Genomic DNA, 22,207 nt, shown 5'->3' on the forward strand with positions numbered 1-22,207 from the left:
ATTATTATTATTTTTTGGCTGTGTTGGGTCTTCACTTCTGTGCGAGGGCTTTCTCTAGTTGTGGCAAGCGGGGGCCACTCTTTGTCGTGGTGCGCGGGCCTCTCACTATCACGGCCTCTCTTGTTGCGCAGCACAGGCTCCAGACGTGCAGGCTCAGTAGTTGTGGTTCACGGGCCTAGTTGCTCCGTGGCATGTGGGATCTTCCCAGACCAGGGCTCGAACCCATGTCCCCTGCATTAGCAGGCAGATTTTCAACTACTGTGCCACCAGGGAAGCCCTGCTGTGCTTTTTGAATCTGTAGGTTGAATTTGGAAGTTTTCAGTTTAAAAAAATTTCATGCATATCTCACATGCTTGCCATGCATCTATCCAATATTTCATTGTTGCTTTTCTCACTGCTTCCATTTCTATCTATTCCATTAACCTCTCTTCCTGTTCACTAATCCTGTTCCCCACTATGCCAAGACTCCTATGAAAACAAAATTTTGAGTTATTTATTTCAGATACTGCATTTTTATGTTTTAGAAGGTCCTTTAGTCCAGTTGTATAGATTCCAAATCTCTGGTGAACTTTTCAATATCTCCATCTACTTTATCCTTCCTTTCCTTTCATTTTTTGAGCATTTTAATAATAATTATCTGAAAATTGTTCCTATTAATTTCAATATCTGGATAATCTTACATCTGTTACCTGTTTCTTTTTGATATTAGCCATAAGGTCTTATCTGCTCACATACGTTGTAAATTAGAGTTTTATGTTCATCATAAATAAAAAAAAAATTTGCAGAGATTTTAGAAAATGTTTTCCTCCTCAAGACGTCACTCTCTTCATATTTAACAGACACTATAGAGAGTTGATCCTAAAAAAATCAGGATATGAGCAATATCAGTGTGGGGTTAGACTTGTAGAGAACTCAGTCTGGCTCTGACTCTCCCCTGTTCTTAGGGTATGGCCCTGCAGAACCTTCAGTTAAGGACCTGGTGAGCGTTTGCTACTTCAGGCCTGTAACACTGCAGAAGATTCAATGCTATCATTCAGAGGTTTTCAGTTTATCTCTTTAGGAACATCTGACATGGGTTAAGGCAAATGTCTTAAAGAGAAGACTGGTCATATATTTAAAACTCCTTAAGCCTCCAATTTTCTCACTTTAATCTACTATGACTGTCAAATTTTCTTCTGATTTCTCTGTCCTGGAATGCCAGCATTTTTCAGGGACTAGTCCTAGATTCTCAGCTTCTAACTCTGCCCTGAATTGATAAATGTGCCCCAGGGGAAAGCAGTTATAGAAACACAGTGTCACTTCCTCATTCTCTCTGGGGTTTTCCATCCTTCCCTGTTTTATTTTCAAGCTCTTCCCTCTAGAGAGTTTTTATCTCTTAAGCACCTAAAGTCTGCGGTAAACTTCATTAAGTTTGAAAAGACTTTTGAATAGTTCTTTAGCATCCAGCACTATCTGAAATTCAGCAAATATCTTGTGGTAAAACTGAACTTCTTTAGGCCCATTGAGTCCAGAATTTTGTCATTCTAGTCTCCATAACTGCTAGAAGTGTGTTGGTTTTTCTTTCTCCCATCAGCCACTCTCTGCCTGGGGAAATGCAAAGCCCTCAGGCTCTGTTCTCAGAATTCAATAAATTAATGAATAAAATGAAAGAAAGAAAGAGAAACAAAGAAAGGAAGAAAGGAAGGAAACAAGCTATGGATCGCACACATCTCACGCCATTTTAGTCTATTTAGTTGTTACTTTTATGATCTATTATGTCTTTAAAAATATAATTTTAAAAATTATTCTACTTTTTAGTTACTATCAATAGAAGTATTGGCCTACTTCAATCTACTACATTTCACCTGGAAACAAAAAACCCAATGCTCATTTCGTGATTTTTAAAAATATAGTCTCAAGGCAAAATAATAGGGGTGGCAATCCTATGTGAGTTCCACAAATACGGGCTTTCTAAGATTCCCTGGTATAACACATTATACATTATCTAAAAGTGTTGCATTTCATGATTATTTTTAACATCAGATGGTTCTACTTGAATATAACATATTAGATTTCCAATACATTACTTATGAGTATTCTATTGGAAAAACAAAAGAAGAATTTGAGGTTAGAAATAAATGCATTTCAACAATGTCAAGGAGATATGACTTTTTGATTTTTAGACAGTTTTTGCTATTTGTATACAGAGAAATATTACCCTAATAGAGGAGGATTATTTATTATACACTATTTTGATCAAAATATATCTTAATAAAATCTAAATCTATTAACTCTTTCTAAATCTATTTACCTACCCTTTTACTTTATAATTTGGTGGTTCTACTACACAAAAAGATGAGGGTTTGTTGAAACCATCAATTGTGTTTTTTCTTGTCTGATGTTAGCTGTGGGCTTGTCATATATGGCTTTTATTATGTTGAAATATGTTCCTTCTATGCCTAAATTAAGTGTTTTTATTGTGAATGTATGTTAAATTTCATTATCATTTTTAAGTGTGCTTGGTTAAATGAATCACTGGAAAAATTATGACATTCAAACATATAAATCTAATCTCTTGGCAGTTGAAACCTCTCTTGTCACTTTGAAAGTTAGTCATGTCCAACACTTTTGACTAAATGCTACATAATTTATGTAGCATTTAGTCAACAATAAAAATCCCCCACATTCTGGGGATTTTTATTATTCTATTATCATGAATGATTATATATGTTGTTATCAATATTTTTCATTTCATTTTGAGGCATTCTTAACCTTTTATTAAAGTTCATTGTTTTGTGAAATGAAGGCCATTACAGGTTACATAGTCCATAAGTAACAATATTGAAAACACAATTATGCACTCATAAAAATTCAGAAATAACAAAAACAAACTGCACAAACATTAAGTCAAAATTGATCTGAATTTGGTTTAAAAATAAGTAGTTGAGTGAAAGTGCATGTGCATGAGATTCACTTTAATGTAAAGAAAGTATAGAATGTTCACACTTTGGATCTTGCCTAACAAGTGAATCTCGGGGCCCATGGGAATAGTCCAGAGGGGTATCAGAGGTACTGGACTAAGAACGCTGCCTGCCATATCAATAAACAATAAACAAAGGCTGTTGTGGCCATCAGCCATCAGCCACCTCAGCCACTACAGCCACCCTGACGTGAGCCCTGAGGGAACTCAGGATGGAAACAAGATACCAGCTATCAAGTTATCAGCCTCTGCAGCCACCCTCCTACGTTGCGCCCTGAGGAGACTCAGGATGAGAAAGCACAGGATAGGTTTCTATCACCAGGATGGCACCTAAAGCCAGGATAGCACCTCAGCTATCTGGCCCCAGATAGCTGAGGTGCATATCAAGGAAAGAGTTCAATGAGCTTTGACTTTGCATCTTCCCATATCCAGAAAAGCACTAAATTCCTTAACTTGAGATACCTGGTTTTCCTTAATTAACAGTATCTTTTGATACTGTTCTGACTACCTGGACTCTATATAGGAGTCTTGCAAAACTCCTATATATCCCGGTTCCTCCTTTACCTCTTTGGAGCCCTCCCTTAGAGCGATCTGAGAGTCCTGTCTCCTAGGCTTGAAGTGCTCAGAAAATCCGCCGAATAAAACATAAATACATAATTCTCAACTTTTAGGTTGTGCATTTTTTTTCAGTCAACAATTTAACTTCTTATATTGAGAAAGGCAAGGACTTTCTTCATTAAATGACTACTAAATCAGCTCAAGAGCAGGCTAGGTTCTAGTGCCAATAGTACATAGCAATACACAAAGTACCATATAGGCTTTCAGTAAAATACTGAATAACCGGCAATAAAAGCAATACACAGGTCCATTTGAAAGAATAATAAGGATAAATTGAATAAAATCCTCCAAGTATGGAAGAGTTTCTCACAAAAGGGTAAAACAGTCTTCTCAATATGGCAATTTTTTTGGGCAAAGTTTAGAAGTGTTAGATAAAATATATGTCTTACCTGATTCCTCAAAGTCGATGTTGTAGGATTTCCAGGTTTCAGTTATGCGAAGAAGATTCTCCTCCATGGCTTGAATGTCCATGGAGGGGCAGTTGCATTCTGGAAATTTGGGACCACACTGACACCAGCAGTCATTGTCCTTGCAGATAAACTCTCCCTCTGAATTGCAAGCAATGTAGCTCAAAGCTGCTTGTACAAAATGCTCCTGAAGGTAGTCTGGAAGGAGTACTTGCAGCCCTTAAAGAACAAACCAAAACAGTAAGTTTACTCTGATAAAGAAAAAAGCATAATACATATCTACATATTCACAAAAAGTCAAAATTTGTGTATATTGTTATATATTTATGCATATTTTAAAACCATCATTAGAAAATTATCGAAGTCTGTAAAATTGCAAATATTTATAATTCTTTTTAATATATACTGACTCCATGAACTGTTCAAGAATCCTGGAAACTGGGACTTCCCTGGTGGTCCAGTAGTAAAGAATCTGCCTTCCAATGCAAGGGACGCATGTTTGATCCTTGGTCGGGGAACTAAGATCCCACATGCCGCGGGGCAACTAAGCCTGCGTGCCACAACTACTGAGTTTGTGGTCTCAACGAGAGAGCCCATGTGCTGCAAACTACAGAGCCCATGCGCCCTGGAGCCTGCACACCGCACTAGAGAGAGAAAACCCGCACGCCACAACTAGAGAGAAGCCTGAGCGCCACACCGAAGAGCCAGCCCACAGTGAAAAGATCCCACATGCCTCAATGAAGACACCGCATGCCACAAATAATACTCGAGCCACAACTAAGACCCGATGCAGCCAAAATAAATAAATATATTAAATAAATTTAAAAAAAAAGAATCCTGAAAATTATAGAGGTGTTTAATATCTCAGACTATCTGATTTTTTTTTTAAACTGATTTGATTGGCATTTGACTTAATTGATCAGAATATTTGGTTATTTTTATATAATGTAGATAGAACCTATCTTCCCATACTTTTGAAAAGAGATGTATGCATTTATTTTGCACTACTTGATTTCATATAGTTTTCAATACTTTCATATACCTTTAGCTCATGTTCTATCAGCTCACATCTACATAGATATCATAATACAAAGAATTTGTGGCATCAGCAAAAGAGTTATGAAATGTTGCTATAATGCTTATCTCATGCCACTAACAACACATAACTTTATATGAGTTTATTTTTTATATGATCACTTAGATTGACTACAGGGAAACTATTAGACTGATTTAATTATTTCACAGTTTATTTCCTTGTCATGTATTAAGACAGCCTTAGTGATACAGTTTATTTCTTTTCTACAAGCAAGTTTAGTGAATTTGCTAACTCTTAAGAAAATATAAAAAATGAAAATAAGGCTATAAAATTAACATTCGGAGATCTCTACTAGTTTTTACATTTTAGCATTTCTTGCTACATAGAAAAATCTAATCAAAAAGGTAAATATTCAATGTAATAAAATAAACATAAAAGTAAGGGAAAACTTAGTCAATACCTAATTGCTATTTACTACAAAATTTGATTTTTACAACTTTTACATGTCTCCTTTCTAACAAAAACAAAAAAAACACAATTTTTTGATACAACCATCATCTATGAGGTTAATTCAATTAAAATCATGAATTAGCATTTAGGAAAAAGATCTACTTTGTAAATATCTTGACAATTATACCTATCTCATTCTTTCAGGTTAATTCTCCCATAGGTGGGTCAGGAAAAGTACGTTTAGCACTTATATATTTACTTTATTATTCATTTTAATTTTACCTCAAATAAATAACATTTATGGAATGCCTTCCATTTGGAAGAGACTTTCTAGGGAAAGTACAAATATGAAGATGACCGAAACATATCTCTGCCCTAAAGGTACTTGCAATACACTTAGGAAAAATAAAAGAAGTAATATAATATGTAATATTAGAAGTATGTAATAATATTATACAATAGTACTTAATAACTACTAGAGTTGGGTTACAGATATTTCACTAGGTATGATTAATTGTTCCATAAAAAAGGTAGACTGGAACAGTATTTGACACGTGGATATGCTTCAACATTAAGAGAGGTTTTTTGTGGCATAGGATAATACCTTAACAACATCACACACAAATGAACTGTGGAATATATTTTTTAAAATAGCAACTAGTAGTATTGTTTTAATACACATGCAGTATAAGAATGCAATGAGTGAGTTGCTTAGAAAAATAAATCTAGAGTAATGTTATTGGGGTTCCCATAACAGGGTGAAGTATATGGAATTAATTCATTTGTATTTAAATGATGTTTAACAATGAAGGTACTCTGAGTGGTATGTTATTTCGATATAGAAGATATAAAGAAAAAAGATCAGTTTAGACGGAAGACTAAAAAATATCTAAACTAAGGAAATGGTGATCAAAAGGCAGTTTAGGAGACAGGAGAAGAGGAGTGAGAATCTACTAGACACTACTTTATTTGATGTAAGGCAGGTGAAATATGTCAGATGACTTGAAGGAATAAAATGATAAAGCTAGAAATATTCTTAAATGATTAGTCCTGTGGGTCACCAAATTACTGTATAGTTGAGAAATATCTAGTGATTGCTTCTGACAATTCTGCCATTCAGTGTTAAAAACAAAGTCAGAGTCTCTGTTAATGTGACTCAGGAGTCCAAATATACTTATTTTAATATTGTATGTTTTAACATCGCAGGTAACTGTAAGTCTATGGACCAGATATATGGAACCCGCTGATTATGTCAACCTTAATTTTACAAAAAAACACCCCCCAAAGCAAAAAGAAATTCAGAGAATTTTCAACTATAATCTCTTCGAATATTTTCTCAGACCCTTTCTTTGTCTCTTCTTTTTCTGGGACCCCTATAATTCGAATGTTGGTGCGTTCAGTGTTGTCCCAGATCTCTGAGACTGTCCTCAATTCTTTTCCTTCTTTTTTCTTTTCTGCTCTGCGGCAGTTATTTCCACTATTCTATCTTCCAGGTCACTTATCCGGTCCTCTGCCTCAGGTATTCTGCTATTGATTCCTTCTAGAGTATTTTTAATTTCATTTATTGTGGTGTTCATCATTGTTTGTTTGCTCTTTAATTCTTCTAGTTCCCTGTTAAACGTTTCTTGTATTTTCTCCATTCTTTTTCCAAGATTTTGGATCACCTTTACTATCATTACTCTGAATTCTTTTTCAGATAGACTGCCTATTTCCTCTTCATTTGTTTGGTCTGGTGGGTTTTTCCTTGCTCCTTCAGCTGCTGCATATTTCTCTGTCTTCTCATTTTGTTTAACTTACTGTGTTTGGGGTCTCCTTTTCACAGTCTGCCAGTTTGTAGTTCCCGTTATTTCTGGTGTCTGCCCCCAGTGGGTAAGGTTGGTTCAGTGGGTTGGGTAGGCTCCCTGGTGGAGGGGACTGGTGCCTGTGTTCTGGTAGGTGGGGCTGGATCTTGTCCCTCTGGTGGGCAGGGCCACGTCTGTTTGCGTTTTTTGAGGTGTCTGTGAACTTAGTATGACTTTAGCCTGCTTCTCTGCTAATGCGTGGTGTTGTGTTCCTGTCTTGCTTATTGTTTGACATGGGGTGTCCAGCACTGGAGCTTGCTGGCTGTTGGGTGGAGCTGGGTCTTAGTGTTAGCTCTGGGAGAGCTCTCGCCAATTAATATTATGTGGGGCCGGTAGGTCTCTGGTGGTCCAATGTCCTGGACTTGGCTCTCCCACCTCAGTGGCTCAGGCCCGACACTCAGCCAGAGCACCAAGACCCTGCCAGCTGCACAGCAAGAGAGAAAAGGAAAAAACAAAACAAAAAATGAACAGACAGACCCCAAGACAAATGGTAAAAGCAAAACTAAACAGGCAAAATTACACAAAGAAACATACACACACACTCACGAGAAAAAAAAAAAAAAAAAGGAAGATAGCAACCAAACCAATAAACAAACCCACCAATGAAAACAAGCACTAAAAACTAAACTAAGGGGCTTCCCTGGTGGCACAGTGGTTGAGAATCTGCCTGCTAATGCAGGGGACACGGGTTCGAGCCCTGGTCTGGGAAGATCCCACATGCCGCGGAGCAACTGGGCCTGTGAGCCACAACTACTGAGCCTGCGCGTCTGGAGCCTGTGCTCCGCAACAAGAGAGGCTGCGATAGTGAGAGGCCCGCGCACCGTGATGAAGAGTGGCCCCCGCTTGCCGCAACTGGAGAAAGCCCTCGCACAGAAACGAAGACCCAACACAGCCATAAATAAATAAATAAATAAATAAATAAAAAGCATGTTGGGAAAAAAAAAAAAAAACTAAACTAAGATAAATATAAAACCAAAAACAAATCAAATGCAGAAAGCAAACCCCAAGTCTACAATTGCTCCCAAAGTCTACCCCCTCAATTTTCGGAACATTCATTGTCTATTCAGGTATTCCACAGATGCAGGGTTTATCAAGCCAATTGTTGGGATTTAATCCGCTGCTCCTGAGGCTTCACAGGGAAATTTCCCTTTCTCTTCTTTGTTCCCACAGCTCCTGGGGTTCAGCTTTGGATTTGGCCATGCCTCTGCATGTAGACCACACTTAGGCATCTGTTCCCTGCCCAGACAGTGGAGTGTTAAAGCCGGGGCTGATTGGGGCTCTCTTGCTCACTCAGGCCAGGGAAAGGGAGGGGTACAGTAGTCATAATTGAAATGTGGGGCATGCCTGCGGTGGCAGAGGCCAATGTGATGTTGCAACAGCCTGAGGCCTGCTGTGTGTTCTCTCAGGGAGTTGGCCCTGGATCATGGGACCTTGGCAGTGGTGTGCTGTACAGGCTCCCAGGGGGTGGTGGGTAGTGACCTGTGCTTGCACAAAGGATTCTTGGTGGCAGCAGCAGCAGCTCTAGCAGTCTGTGCCCGCCTCTGGAGTCCAAGATGATATCCGTGGCTTGCCCTTGTCTCTGGAGCTTGCTTAGGCAGTGCTCTGCCATCTCTGGAGCTTGTTTAGGCGTTGTTCTGAATCTCCTCTCCTTGTGCACCCAGAAACAGTGGTCTCTTGCCTCTCCAGCAGGTCCAGACTTTTTCCCAGACTCCCTCTCGGCTAGCTGTGGCGCACTAGCCCCCTTCAGGCTGTGTTCATGCAGCCAACCCCAGTCCTCTCCCTGGGATCTGACCTCCAAAGCCTGAGCCTCAGCTCTCAGCCCCTACCTGCCCCGGCAGGTGAGCAAACAAGCGTCTCAGGCTGGTGAGTGCTGGTTGGCACTGATCCTCTGTGCGGGAATCTCTCTGCTTTGCCCTCCGCACCCCTGTTGCTGCACTCTCCTCCGTGGCTCCGAAGCTTCCCCCCTCCGCCACCCTCGGTCTCCACCAGTGAAGGGGCTTCCTAGTGTGTGGAAACTTTTCCTCCTTCACAGCTCCCTCCCATATGTGCAGGTCCCATCCCTATTCTTTTGTCTCTGTTTTTTCCTTTTTCTTTTGCCCTACCCAGGTTTGTGGGGAGTTTCTTGCCTTTTGGGAGGTCTGAGGTCTTCTGCCAGCGTTCAGTATGTGTTCTGTAGGAGTTGTTCCACATGTAGATATATTTTTGATGTATTTGTGGGGAGGAAGGTGATCTCCACATCATACTCCTCTGCCATCTTGAAGGTCTCCCCGATAAACAACTTTTAAAAACAAATATTATCTGTTCCTTGAAAACTCATGATTTAATGAATTGATAGAGCTCTGTTAATTAGTTTATGGGTTTTTTTTTTTGCTAGAAATATAAATTATTTCAATATAAATTATTTGCCTTCTTTTAATTTTTATATGTGTAAAGCTTGAGAAAATTTGTTCCAACATACCAATAAACAATAGGAAAGAAAAAAATTTTTTAAGCAATATCATCAGATTTTTATTACAAGCAAAAGATAATTGCATGGTGTCCCATCTTTAAAAGTTACATTAAATCTTCTATTTGATAATAATGCCGTCCTTTGCCAATTTTGATGAAATAAAACATTAGGAACTAACTGATCTTGAAAAGTATTTGTCACCTAGTCATATGGATCACTCACTTTCTGGGAATTTTACTAAAAAGTTACTACCAAGATTTTATAACTTTTAATTACTACTGTTACCCTTTCACTCAAATGTACCTTGCTTGATATGTTAAATTCATATGGGGTTGAAGAAATTGGAATATCATTAATTTCAATATGTATTTGCTCACACTTCTTATGAATTACTTTTTGTCATATGTTTTAAATATATTTTATTAATAATTTGGAGTTGTAGATATGGATATTTCAGTTATTTTTTTTTTTAATGTCTGTTCTGTACCCTAATTGGCAAAGCCAGACAGACAAGCAGGTAAATCCAGCTTACTCACTGCCAGAAAACATTTCATTTCATTTGTTTTCAGTCAAAATCAGTGTGTTAATGTGTAATGCATCTCTCTGGCATCTCATTTATGAATGTCAATTCCAATATAGATAGTTAAGTCATGGAATTCTTTCTGAATTTGTTGCCTAATGCTGTAGCTTCAATAATTCTTATTGATGCTTTCTTTGCTCTGATAAAATTCTACTTCAGGAGTAATTCTTCTTATTCTACAAGAGGAGAGGTTTGGAAGAAGAAGGTCAATACTGAAAAACTCTTATAATTCTAGATTCCTCTCAATAATAGAGCTGAATTCAGAAGATCTCCAAATGGGTCAAACACTGATTCTAATGCTTCACCTTGTGCTTACAAACAAAACAGGAGACCCTAACTCTCTCTTTCTCTCTCTCTTTCTTTCTCTCTCTCTGTATATATACATATATATGTATATATATATACACACACACACACCATATGTCATCTATGTCTATATCCATCTATCCATAAAACCAACCAACTTACTATATAACTGTATAACTAACTAACTATGAAAGACACAAAGACCTCTGGTGGTACCTTAATGAAAGATTCTTCAGAGACACAAGTTTTTCCAATTGCCACACATAGTGATCCAGAGTTTTTTATACCCTTTAAAGAAATGTATCATGGTAAGGTTATTACAGAATTTGTGAATGCTTTGCATTCTTTTTCAAAGTGGAGAAGAGCTACTATTAAAGGTAGATTGAAATGTGAATCAACCTGATACTTGTACTATAAGTACAGATGAAATTTAAGAAAGAGTACAAGGGTAATTGAGGGTCTCGATATTGATTTCCTAATGTCATGTTTGGAAGGATCTTTGTTCATTGGGGTACAAATATAGTTGCAATAGACAACTGAAAATATAGGCCTAGCAAATAAAAAAGGTGAAAGAGGTGCAGGTTTCTGCCTTACAAAAACTGAGGAGAGTAGAAATAGTAGTTATATAAGGAGTATTGATTCACTTATTCCTTGTGTTAATTTTTCTTCAAAGAAGATGGGAGGCTGAAGTTTTGTGTTTATAATATAATATTTTTAAAACTGAACACAGTGATTCACAAAGAGTAAAAATCAATAAATAGTGTTAATAAATAAAATTTAATAATAAATCAATTGAAATTAACATATTTGATATAAACATGCTTTGTCTTTTTCTATTAAAGTTAGTACTCTGATGGAAAGTTAATACATACATTTAAAAAGGAGTGACTAGTAGAGAATTACAAGTAATATTGATAGATTGGGTTTCTATTTAAATTAGATAAAATATTTCAATAACTTTAAATCTAAAAGTGACAATGATAAATTGGATAGCATTTAAAGTTTAAAAATGTTAAGTGCTTTCTTTGTGATTTTTATACAATTTAAAATGAATGAAATTCATTTATTATTTAGGGTAAATTTAAATAACCTGATGCCATTACATTTTTTAGATGGAAAAGTTGAGGAAAAATGGCATAATTTCTGAAACTTTTAAGCATTTTTATGTAAAACTGAATAATGTAAATACAGATCTAACTTCTGCAATTAAAAAAGGTAGACTAGAAAGAACAACTCAAAACTATCCCTTTGATCAGTCAACTTAGTTTAGATGATCTGTCATCACAAAGACATTTCTGAATTTATTCAACTAGTACGTGTTTAAACATGTGGATTCATAACCTTTCCCTGACTGCATGAATGAGTGATATACACATCCTTATAACCAGTTAGGATAATATGTATTTGTTAAAATTATTATTTTAAAAAGTCCTCTATTGAATTATCTCACAAAATATAGTAATAGAAAGAAGATGATAAATTACCTTTATCATATAATGTATCTTTATAAATGAAATAATGCAAGTATAAGTATTTTGTTAATATATTCTTAAGTATATTTCTGTTTGTCAGAAGAGAAATGAAGCCTTAATTATCATATTAGTTTATATTTAAAATGTCAAACGTTCACATCACAGTGTGCATAAATATGGTTGTGATTTTTATCAGAATCTATAAGGAAGAAGTCAAAGCTCAGGGAGACCTATCGAAAAACTGCTACTTACTGAGACAATGATTACTGTATGGAAGAAAAACATTATCACAAAACATTCTCAATTGTTATCAATTACTTAATTTAAGAAGTAAAGTGAATTTTGACATTCTCTTCATCTGGTCTAGAATGTTCATATCAGTTAAAAATTAGGAGATTAGCCTTTTATGAGAACTCTAAAAGCCTAGTACTGCACATACAGCTTGAAAGAAAGAAAGAAAGAAAGAAAGAAAGAAAGAAAGAAAGAAAAAGAAAGGAAGAGAGAGAGAGAGGGAGGGAGGGAGCGAGGGAGGAAGGAAGGAAGGAAGAGAGAAGAAAGAAATCACAACTGGATAACTGTCATTCAGGCTCATAGAGAATTAATGAAATTGTACCTACATACCTTGCAACTGAATCTTATTCTCAGGACTCTGAACCAGAACAGAACTGACGGAATCTAGGTTGTCATAGTTACTGCAGCCAAGAGGACCCGTCCGTGTTTCTGTTACCTAAAGAACAAAACATCAACTTTATTTTATATGCCAGACTTTACCGTGTTCTTTCCATTCAATGTAGTTGCCACACACTGATATTATACATCTGACAGTAAACATCACTAAAAGGTCTAGGATCTGATACACACCAACAGTACACCTAAGCACAGAGGAGACAAATGACACCCTTTATCTTCAATTCCATTTCCTTCTCTTTGGCCAGTCATCAATCTTCAGAGAAAATAACAGAAGCCCTCTTTGGTCAACAACATCCTTCATATAAGGTAACCGATTTTACCCAAGATAAGACAGAGCATGCTTTTAGGTAGAGAGCAAGTTTGACTCATATGAAAATTGTTTTTTGTTTGTTTATCTTTCCTCAATAAATCAAAACCATTTACCAGGCTACGGTCTGAAGACTGATATTATTATTTTATTCTTCTACTTAAAAATCTATAATTTCCTGTTCTTTTATGGTGGTATCAATGTCTAAATTCTTCTGCTTGGCTTCCATCTGCCCCACTTCTCCCAGCAGGCAGGTGATCTTGCTGTCCAGTTGGACTTTGTTAATTCTATGCCTTTGCTTATACAACATCCTTCACCTTATCCCACCTTTCTCCTTTTGGACTAATTGGTTTTCTCTATCCTCACGATCAACCTCATGTTCAAACACCCACACAAAGTAGTCCCTAATGATTCCCACTTGTATTACTTCACTATTTCTATAAAGTTATGGTTTGCAGGGCCCAACCTTAGCACTTAATTATGGAATCACATATTGCAGAGTAATTTTTTTCCCATGGGTGTCTTGGATGGATGGTATCAGGAGATGAGGAGGCATTTAATCAATTATGTCTGACTGGAAATTTGTCCTGAGGATATTTTTTTTTTTTAAAACCAAGCATTTTAAAGCAGAGGAGCATTGTAATCATTTTTGTTTTTTAAAAAGATATTCACAACAACCAGAATGGTTTGCAAAACATCATTCAGCTCATTTTATTTCGCAGTTCACAGCCACATAATGGCTTCCCATCTCGCTCAGGGTAAAAGCCAGAGCCCTTTTCCATGGCTAAAAAGATGCCCTATTTTCCAGCTCCCTGTTACCTCTCTGAACTCATCTCTCTTCCACTTTTCCTCATTTACTCCACTCCAAGCACACTGGCTTCTTTGCTGTTCCCCAAACACATGCTAGTTATCCTCCTGCTTCATGATTTTTGACTTGCTGTTCCCGAACCTGGAATGCTCTTCCTCGAAATATTTCTAAGCTCACTCGTTCACTTTCTTCAAGTTTTTGTTCAAATGTCTCTCTCTCTGGACTTCTTGGACTAACCTATTTTAAATGAATATACCTTCCCACATTTCCCTCTTCCAACCATTATTTCCTTTGCTCCTTACATTGTTCTATCTTTTCCACAGTGGTTTTCTGCTTCTAACATGCTGTATAATTTACTCACTTAACATGATTATGGTCAACACCTCTTACTAGAATGCAAGCTCCACAAGTACAGAGAATATTGCCTATTTGTTTACTGAAGTATTCACAGAACATATTATGTTCTGGTATAAGCCCATAGGTATTAATATTAAGACAAAGAGAAGCAGAGAGTGTGAGGGGAAAACCAAACCAAGGAAGATATTAAGGCCATTATCAAGATGATGACGGCCTGAATGGAGCAGTGGCAATATGATTTATCTGAAGAAGATGGATTTTGAAAAACAATTAGAATGGGCAAGATTATGAAACATCGAAAATGTACATGATGGAAGGAGGGAAATGCAACAGAAGTTTCTAGCATAAGTGATAATATTAAGATATGGGGCAAAGAAGCTCCACTGTGAAGAGAATGTAAGGAAGCCTGGTTTTGATTATTTTGACTCTGAGTTGAATAACACTCTTAGTTGGAAACATCCAGTAGAAGAAGTGACAATGTAGATATATTTCTTAGAAGTTATGTCGAAGATGAGATTACTATTTTAGGAATCAAAAACTTATAGGTGATAATCAAAGATAGGGCGATGGACACTTTAGCTCAGATGCATGGGGGGAATGCATAATTGTATCATGACCACTCTACCATATTTTCTAAACAACGAGTCCTTTAGAATAACCGAGATTGGCTATGAGCACACAGCAACAACTGGGAATGTGATTTACTCTTTCTCTAACACCACACTGACTGTGTAGTCCTCTACTGCTGTTCTCTAGTGGTGACACAGAGTATCCCTTATTTTGTTCAGGAAAATAATTTCTGATGTTGATATGTGTCACATACATGCATGTGCATGTATACGTGTGTATGATTAATATTAAATATAAATTATTAATCACAAATGAGTAAAAGGAAGATTAAGGCACCAAAGGAAATATTTATAATTTAAGATAATTTAAATCTTCATCTTGTCCTATCAAGTAGCTTAACTATTTTCCCCCAACACACACAAATGTATACGCACCACATTAATATAAAGAAATTCCAGTGTTTGTCATTTTTAAGGAAGTTTTCTACATAAAAGTGGCTTAAAGCACATACTCATTGACATAAGAGATCTTAGAAATTGGTATGCAATCTCCTGAACACTTAACTCTTGAAAGAGGATAAATAGTATTATTTTATCTCATTACAGACAGTCCCTTATGTTCAGTTACTGTGTTCTTGAGAATAAATGCAGAAGATTTAAATAACAGTCTTATAAATTTAGAGGCTTTAATATCTCTATCTACCTCTATAGCTATAGATCATTTTATTCCCTTACCTTTCACAGCATACAATAATAAAATATAGTATATCCTACTGATGACTTAATTTTGTTCTTTATCACTCACAGCTGACTTCACTGATCATTGTCTGATTTAATATAAAAATTCACAAACTCTAGCACATTCAGTGATGCAAATCCATTTTTCCAATTGTATTATATTTTAAGAACCTTACATGTCAGCATTAATAAATGTGTCAATACTTATTTTATATGTTCAATACTAGTGAAAGGAATAAAAATGAAAATAAAGTAATAAAAACTAACTTATTGTACAAACAGTTCTATAGAGATGTTAACTCTACCAAAAAATGAATTATGTAATTGTGCCACAAAGAGCTTGAACTTTTGTTCATCAGCTGACAGATGAACATCCGATTTTGGGGTCTCCATATATAATGTAACAAAGGAAGAGTTATTCAATAGCTAAACTTAAAAATGATTAAGGGCTTCCCTGGTGGTGCAGTGGTTGGGAATCTGCCTGCCAATGCAGGGGACACAGGTTCAAGCCCTGGTCCGGGAAGATCCCACATGCCACGGAGCAGCTAAGCCCATGAGCCACAACTACTGAGTCTGCGCTCTAGAGCCCATGAGCCACAACTACTGAAGCCCGCGTGCGTAGAACCCGTGCTCTGCAACAAGAGAAGCCACTGCAATGAGAAGCCTGCCACGGCAATGAAGAGTAGCCCCCGCTCGCCGCAACTAGAGAAAGCCTGCGCGCAGCAAGCAAGACCCAATGCAGCCAAAAATAATAAATAAATAAGCTAATTGATTAATTTATTTTAAAAAGAACTCTAAAAAAAAATGATTAAGACTGACAATAACCCAGTACTGATAGCATTCAGTGTTTTGATAAATGACATATAGAATGAGAAAAAAATTTTTTTTCACTTATCTCTTGGTGAGAAGATGTTGAAACAGGGAACACTGTTTTTAGGATACAAAAATGATGTTCTTTCTGAGGTGTTACATTGATTTATGGTTTTATCAGAATATTATGAGGAAAATTAATGTTCTTGAGGGGCTGGGAAATTGAAAAGGGGAGTGGAATGTACAGAAACGGAAGACATGGCTAGGCCAGCTGTGGAATGTAAATTCAAAACTTTTCAAAATGTATTTAGCACAAATTTGTCTTCAAAATGTAACAAATGTGCTCTTCTCTAATTGACCACTTATGTGAACTGTGTTTAAATATATTGTTAAAATTCAGAAAGGATATTAAAAGTATAGTAAATGGAAAAAAATGCCCGTGCTTTCATTTCAACTTTTCCTATATTGTTTCTATTTTGTTTCATTAAACTGATGCCTATTATTTTCACAGTTGGAGAATTTTACAGAGAGTAAAAGAAAATAAATAATATTCCTAATTCAAAGAGATGACTTGGAAGTAATTATGTAAACAATAATATAAATTCAACTTTATTTAGGTTAAAATAAAGTGGTATAGATAATTTAGTTGGAAATAAAAAGTCTGTTATTTTTGATCAAATTTTCTGAGTCTTACACATTCTTAAGATAGTATCATGCCACAACAATGCATTGGAATTATAAAATTAATTCAGCAAGAATTAGTTGAAGAAAAACTATCTCAAGCAAAAAAAATAAACTATCTCAAGGAAAAAAAAGAAAAAAGTTAAAACAATGAAAAAAAGTGGGACAAAAAAAGAGTAAACAAACAAAAACACATCACATTCCTAAAGGAAAATAGTACTATTAGTACTATAATACTATTAGAGAGTTCATTGTCTTAAAATTAACACATTATATATTTAAAATATTTCCAGTCAAAATCATAATCATGTTATATAATTTGAAGAAAATAGACTTAAATGAGAATGCTCAGGTCACCATCATAACTCCACTGCTTACTAGAGAGGAAGCGATCTAAGATTCAAGTTTCTATCTGGTGAAATGGGTAAAATTTTCTTACAGCATAAAGAGGTTGTGAAGAAAAATGAGATAATCCATGATATGTGCTTATCATGGGCCTGGACCACAGTAATGCTTTCACAGTAAATGTAAAATGTGTGTAAATGTTTACTATTAAAAGGCAGAGGCACAATAACTCTATGGTGAACTTACTGGAATCATTCATAGCCCACCTCTCAATTAAGGCTGTAAAATCCTATTATTTTTTCTGACATCAGTGCTGCATGTTAACATTTTTCTCTGTAGACAGAGAAAGGGTGTCTGTGTTTTAGAACATCCTAAATCAAACTCACCCTTAAATGAGGCTATGCACAAATTTTGTACATCACATCGATATGCAAATCAAGTACAATATAGTAAGAATAATCCACAACAAGACTAAATCAGAAATATTGGTATAGAAAAAACAATGGGTAGTTCAACGGCATAGAACAGAAAAGAACATGAACGGAAAAGAACAACAACAGCAACTACACTGAAAATAGAAAAAGTTTCCTTATCTCTAGTGTAAAAGACAATCAAGGAGTCTCTCAAAAAAGTATGCTTGTATGAGAAAATCTTTATCCACACTGAATGAAAAAAGTGAAAGAAAATGTATACGCACTTTGTAAAATTATACATACACGTATATTATAAATAGCTCTGTGAACCTCCTATTGCTCTAAGCTTTTTTCAAAATGAAACAGTTTTAGTTTACCATTTTAACTGAACTGATTATTGTTTATCAACAACATAATAAAATGCATGATTGTATGAACAGTGTATCTCTTATTGCAAATCTGTAAATACACATTTTTAAAAGTTTATAATGTTCCTAGAAAATTTATCTGAAATCAAGAGGGAGAAATATTTTTACCTCCTAAACTCAAAAAAAGATAGGAATGTGTCTATTCTCTATTACAATGACTTGTTATCTATAAACTATTTATTGATCATATGATAATAAATATGGAATAGCAGGATTATTGTTTGTTCCAAAATGTCATTTTTAATGACAAAATTAATAAATGTGCATGTTGGAAATTCAAGCAATGAAATAAACTGAAAAGCCCAGAGGAACAACTACTTCCCCCGATTATATATTTGCCCTCATCTTTTTATCAGACTTGAAAATGGTTAAAATTAGGAGCAACTGCTATTCACAGCCATCGTTTATTCACAGCACCAAATTTTCATGTGTTTACATTTTTACAGCCATTTTCTCCTTAAAAAATATTGCATTTAATTTGTTTCAAAATTATATTAGAGTATATTGAAACAGTTCTTGAATAATTTCATATCACCATTGATTATGTATATGAAACAATAGAATACTGATAAGTACAATCTGGTTCATTTACAAAGAGTTATGTGCAGAGAGAGAACCTAGTGTCTCCCTTGTGGATTTGATTATCTTTTCTAGAGACCTACATCTTAGCTAGAGAATACAAAAGAAATGCTAATATTTAAGAGAGGATCTTGCCTATCCCGTATTATAGTAAGAGAAATGCATTTACACAGGGGGCTGGGGTGGAAGGGGCAGTGAAATTGGTTACTGGTACCTACATCTGGATGAACTGCAGTACCAGATACTGCCTACATTGTTTAGTGTGGACCACATTCTTCCATATTTCATTCAAAAATGCCATACAATATAGTACACTTCAAATGCCACTTCTGCCAGAAATAATCTCTTTAATCTTTTATCACCTAACACACATAAAAATTTTTTTTTTGTTAAGAATAAATTAGAGGACATCAACCATATTTGTCTCATATTGCACTTCTGACGTCTTAACAAGTTTTCTCACTTAATATAAGAACTGGTAATTTCTTTCAAATAAAAATAAAGATGTATTATTGTATAAATTTTTCCTCAAAAGTTATTCATTTTACTATCTCTTTCTTTGTTAAAAAACATCAGTTAGCATCATTGCAATCCAATAAATGACTCATATCCAGAATATATGAAGAAATCTATAGGACTTCTGGTTTCCAGTTCTGCATATATGGAGGTTGGAAGTCACTACTCCCTCCTAACAACAAGTCAAACCCTAACAATAAGGAAAACATACTGGAAAATCAACAACTCTTCTTGGACTCATCAGAGAAGGAAGCAAACTGCTACCCCCAAGATTGGAAAGACAGGGAATAAAGGGAGTCACAGCTCAGAGCAGAAACTTGAGAGTTGAAACAAGTATGGGAATCAGTGCTAAGGTAAGAAAAACTGAACTTCCATTGACAAATGGCTAGAGAGTAAGTGTGTGGAAAAGTCTGGGAGTTAAAAACTCCAGAGGGACCCAGTCATAAAAAGGGTCCTCATCATATTTTGAGATCTACCTCCAGGAGCTCAATCAGGTTCCTACAGTAAATATTAAAGAAAAATGCCCTCTTGTTTCCCACAGTGCGAGGGGAAATGGAACCATTTTGAAATACTGTGGAGCCCTCTGCTCTCCTCTGCCCTCAGGGGAAACTAGTTAACCAGAGCCTAACTCTCTGTGGGACTATCTGAGCCTAACCGACCTAGGGGAAGGGGAATAACTAATTCCAGCCCACTTTAGCCACCTTGTCCCACTCCAGGGGTGAGGAAGAAAAAAACTGAGAAACTCTCGTGAAGTTTACAGTCCAAAGGCATAGGCTCCATAAAAGACAGACCAAACTATAGGACCATGGAATGCTTCCCCTTCCCCACACCTCATCATCACATTACTAAAGGCCTGTTTATAGTAGTTCCTTTTACCCAGTACATCATGTCCAGCTGTCAAGAAAAAAAGTACAAGTTATACCAAAAGGCAAGAAACACAATCTGAAGAGACAGAGCAAGCACCAGAACAAGACATGACAAAGATGCTGGAATGATCAGATCAAGAACTTAAAACCACTATGATTAATATGCTAAGGGCTCTAATGGATAAAGTAGACGGCATACAAAAACATAGACAATATAAGCAGAGAGATGGAAATCCTAAGAAAGAATGGAAAAGAAATGCTAGAGGTAAAAAGCACTGTAACAGAAAAGAAGAATGCCTCTGATGGGTTCATCAGTAGACAGGTCTGAGGAAAGAATCTCTGAGCTAGAGGATATATCAATAGCATTCTCAAAACTCAAAAGCAAAGACAACAAAGACTGATTAAAAAAAAAAAAACAACAGAATAGAATATCCAAGGATTGAGGGACAACCACAAAGGGTGTGACACAAACATAATGAGAATACCAGAAGGAGAAGAAAGAACAAGGAACAGAAAAAAATATTTGAAGCAAGAATGACTGAGAATTTCCCCCAAATTAATGTTCAAGATCAAACCACAGATCCAGGAAGATCAGAAAACACCAAGTAGAAAAAAATGCCTAAAAACGATACTAGGCATATCATTTTTAAATTACAGAAAATCAAAAATAAAGAAAAAATCCTGAATGAAGCCAGAGGAATAAAATACGTTACCTATAGAGGAACCAAGATACGAATTACATCTGGCTTCTCCTCAGAAACAAAACAAGGAGACACTGAAATATTTACAGTGAAATATTTATAGTGTTGAAAGAAAAAAACACCAACCTAGAATTTTGTACCCTATAAAGTTAACCTTCAAAAATGAAGGAGAAATAGACTTTCATACACAAAAATTGAGGAAATTTGTTGTCAGTAGACTTGCCTTGCAAGAAATGTTAAATGAAGATCTTCATAAAGAAGAAAAAATGTTATAGGTCAGAAACTCAGATCTATATAAAGTAACAAAGAACATCAAAGAAGGAATATGTGAAGACAAGATAAAAACTTTTTATTTTTCTTATTCTTAATTGACCTAACTGATAATAGTTCATTCAAAATAATAATACCAAAAATGTATAAATTATGTATGTTTACATATATATCTTTTGAGTATATATATCTTATGTGTGTATTGCATATATATATACACATATGTGTATATATATATATAAGTGAAATGAATGACAAAAATGATAGAGTAATACAAGGGATGGGAGGGAAAATTAAGCTTATTTTGTTATTATAAGGTACTCACACTACCCATGAAGTGGTATAGTGTTACTTGAAAGTGGACTTGAATTAGCTATAAATGTATATTGCACACTCCAGGATGATGACTAGAAGACATTAAAAAAAAAAAAAAAAAGAATTATAACCAATATGCTTCAGGAGAGAAAATGGAATAATATAAAATGCTCAATTAAAACCACAGAAGGCAGACAAAGAGTGGAGGACAAAAAAAGGAACAAAGAACAAGGGCAACAAATAGAAAACATTAATGAATATGGTAGATATCAATAATCACTTGGAACATCAATACATCAATTAAAAGACAGAAATTGTCAGAATGGAGCAAAAAACAAGGCCAAACTATAGACTGTCCACAAGGACCCCACTTTAAATGTAAATCTACATATAGATTAAAAGTAAATAAATGGAGAAAAATATACCATTCTAATGCTAATCAAAAGAAAGTAAGAGTATAATTACATAACTATCTTAATTTCAGACAGAGCAGACTTTGAAGCTAATAAAGTAACAAGGGATAAAGAAGGGCATCACACAATGATGAAAATGTCAACTCTCCAAGAAGATATAATAATAATATGTATGTGCCTAACAACAGTGCATCAAGCTATATGAGGCAAAAATTAATAGAATTGTAAAAAGAAATGGATGAATCCAATAGCTTAGTTGGAAATTTCAACACCCTTCTATTAG

The 22,207-nt window shown here is 35.5% G+C and overlaps 1 protein-coding gene across 2 annotated transcripts in view; it reads right to left on the reverse strand.

Moving 5' to 3' along the window:
* BRINP3 (BMP/retinoic acid inducible neural specific 3) overlaps positions 1-22,207 on the reverse strand; it is a 419,892-nt gene that overhangs the window by 132,352 nt on the left and 265,333 nt on the right. For both annotated transcript variants that reach the window (XM_007191167.2, XM_028168753.2), the window contains 2 exons: positions 12,740-12,845; positions 3,967-4,203 (listed from right to left, as the gene is read on the reverse strand). In XM_007191167.2, coding sequence (XP_007191229.1) covers positions 3,967-4,203; positions 12,740-12,845 — 343 coding nt within the window. The remainder of the gene's footprint in view (positions 1-3,966; positions 4,204-12,739; positions 12,846-22,207) is intronic.

Source organism: Balaenoptera acutorostrata, chromosome 1 (genome assembly GCF_949987535.1).
Source record: "Balaenoptera acutorostrata chromosome 1, mBalAcu1.1, whole genome shotgun sequence".
Taxonomy (NCBI): domain Eukaryota; kingdom Metazoa; phylum Chordata; class Mammalia; order Artiodactyla; family Balaenopteridae; genus Balaenoptera; species Balaenoptera acutorostrata.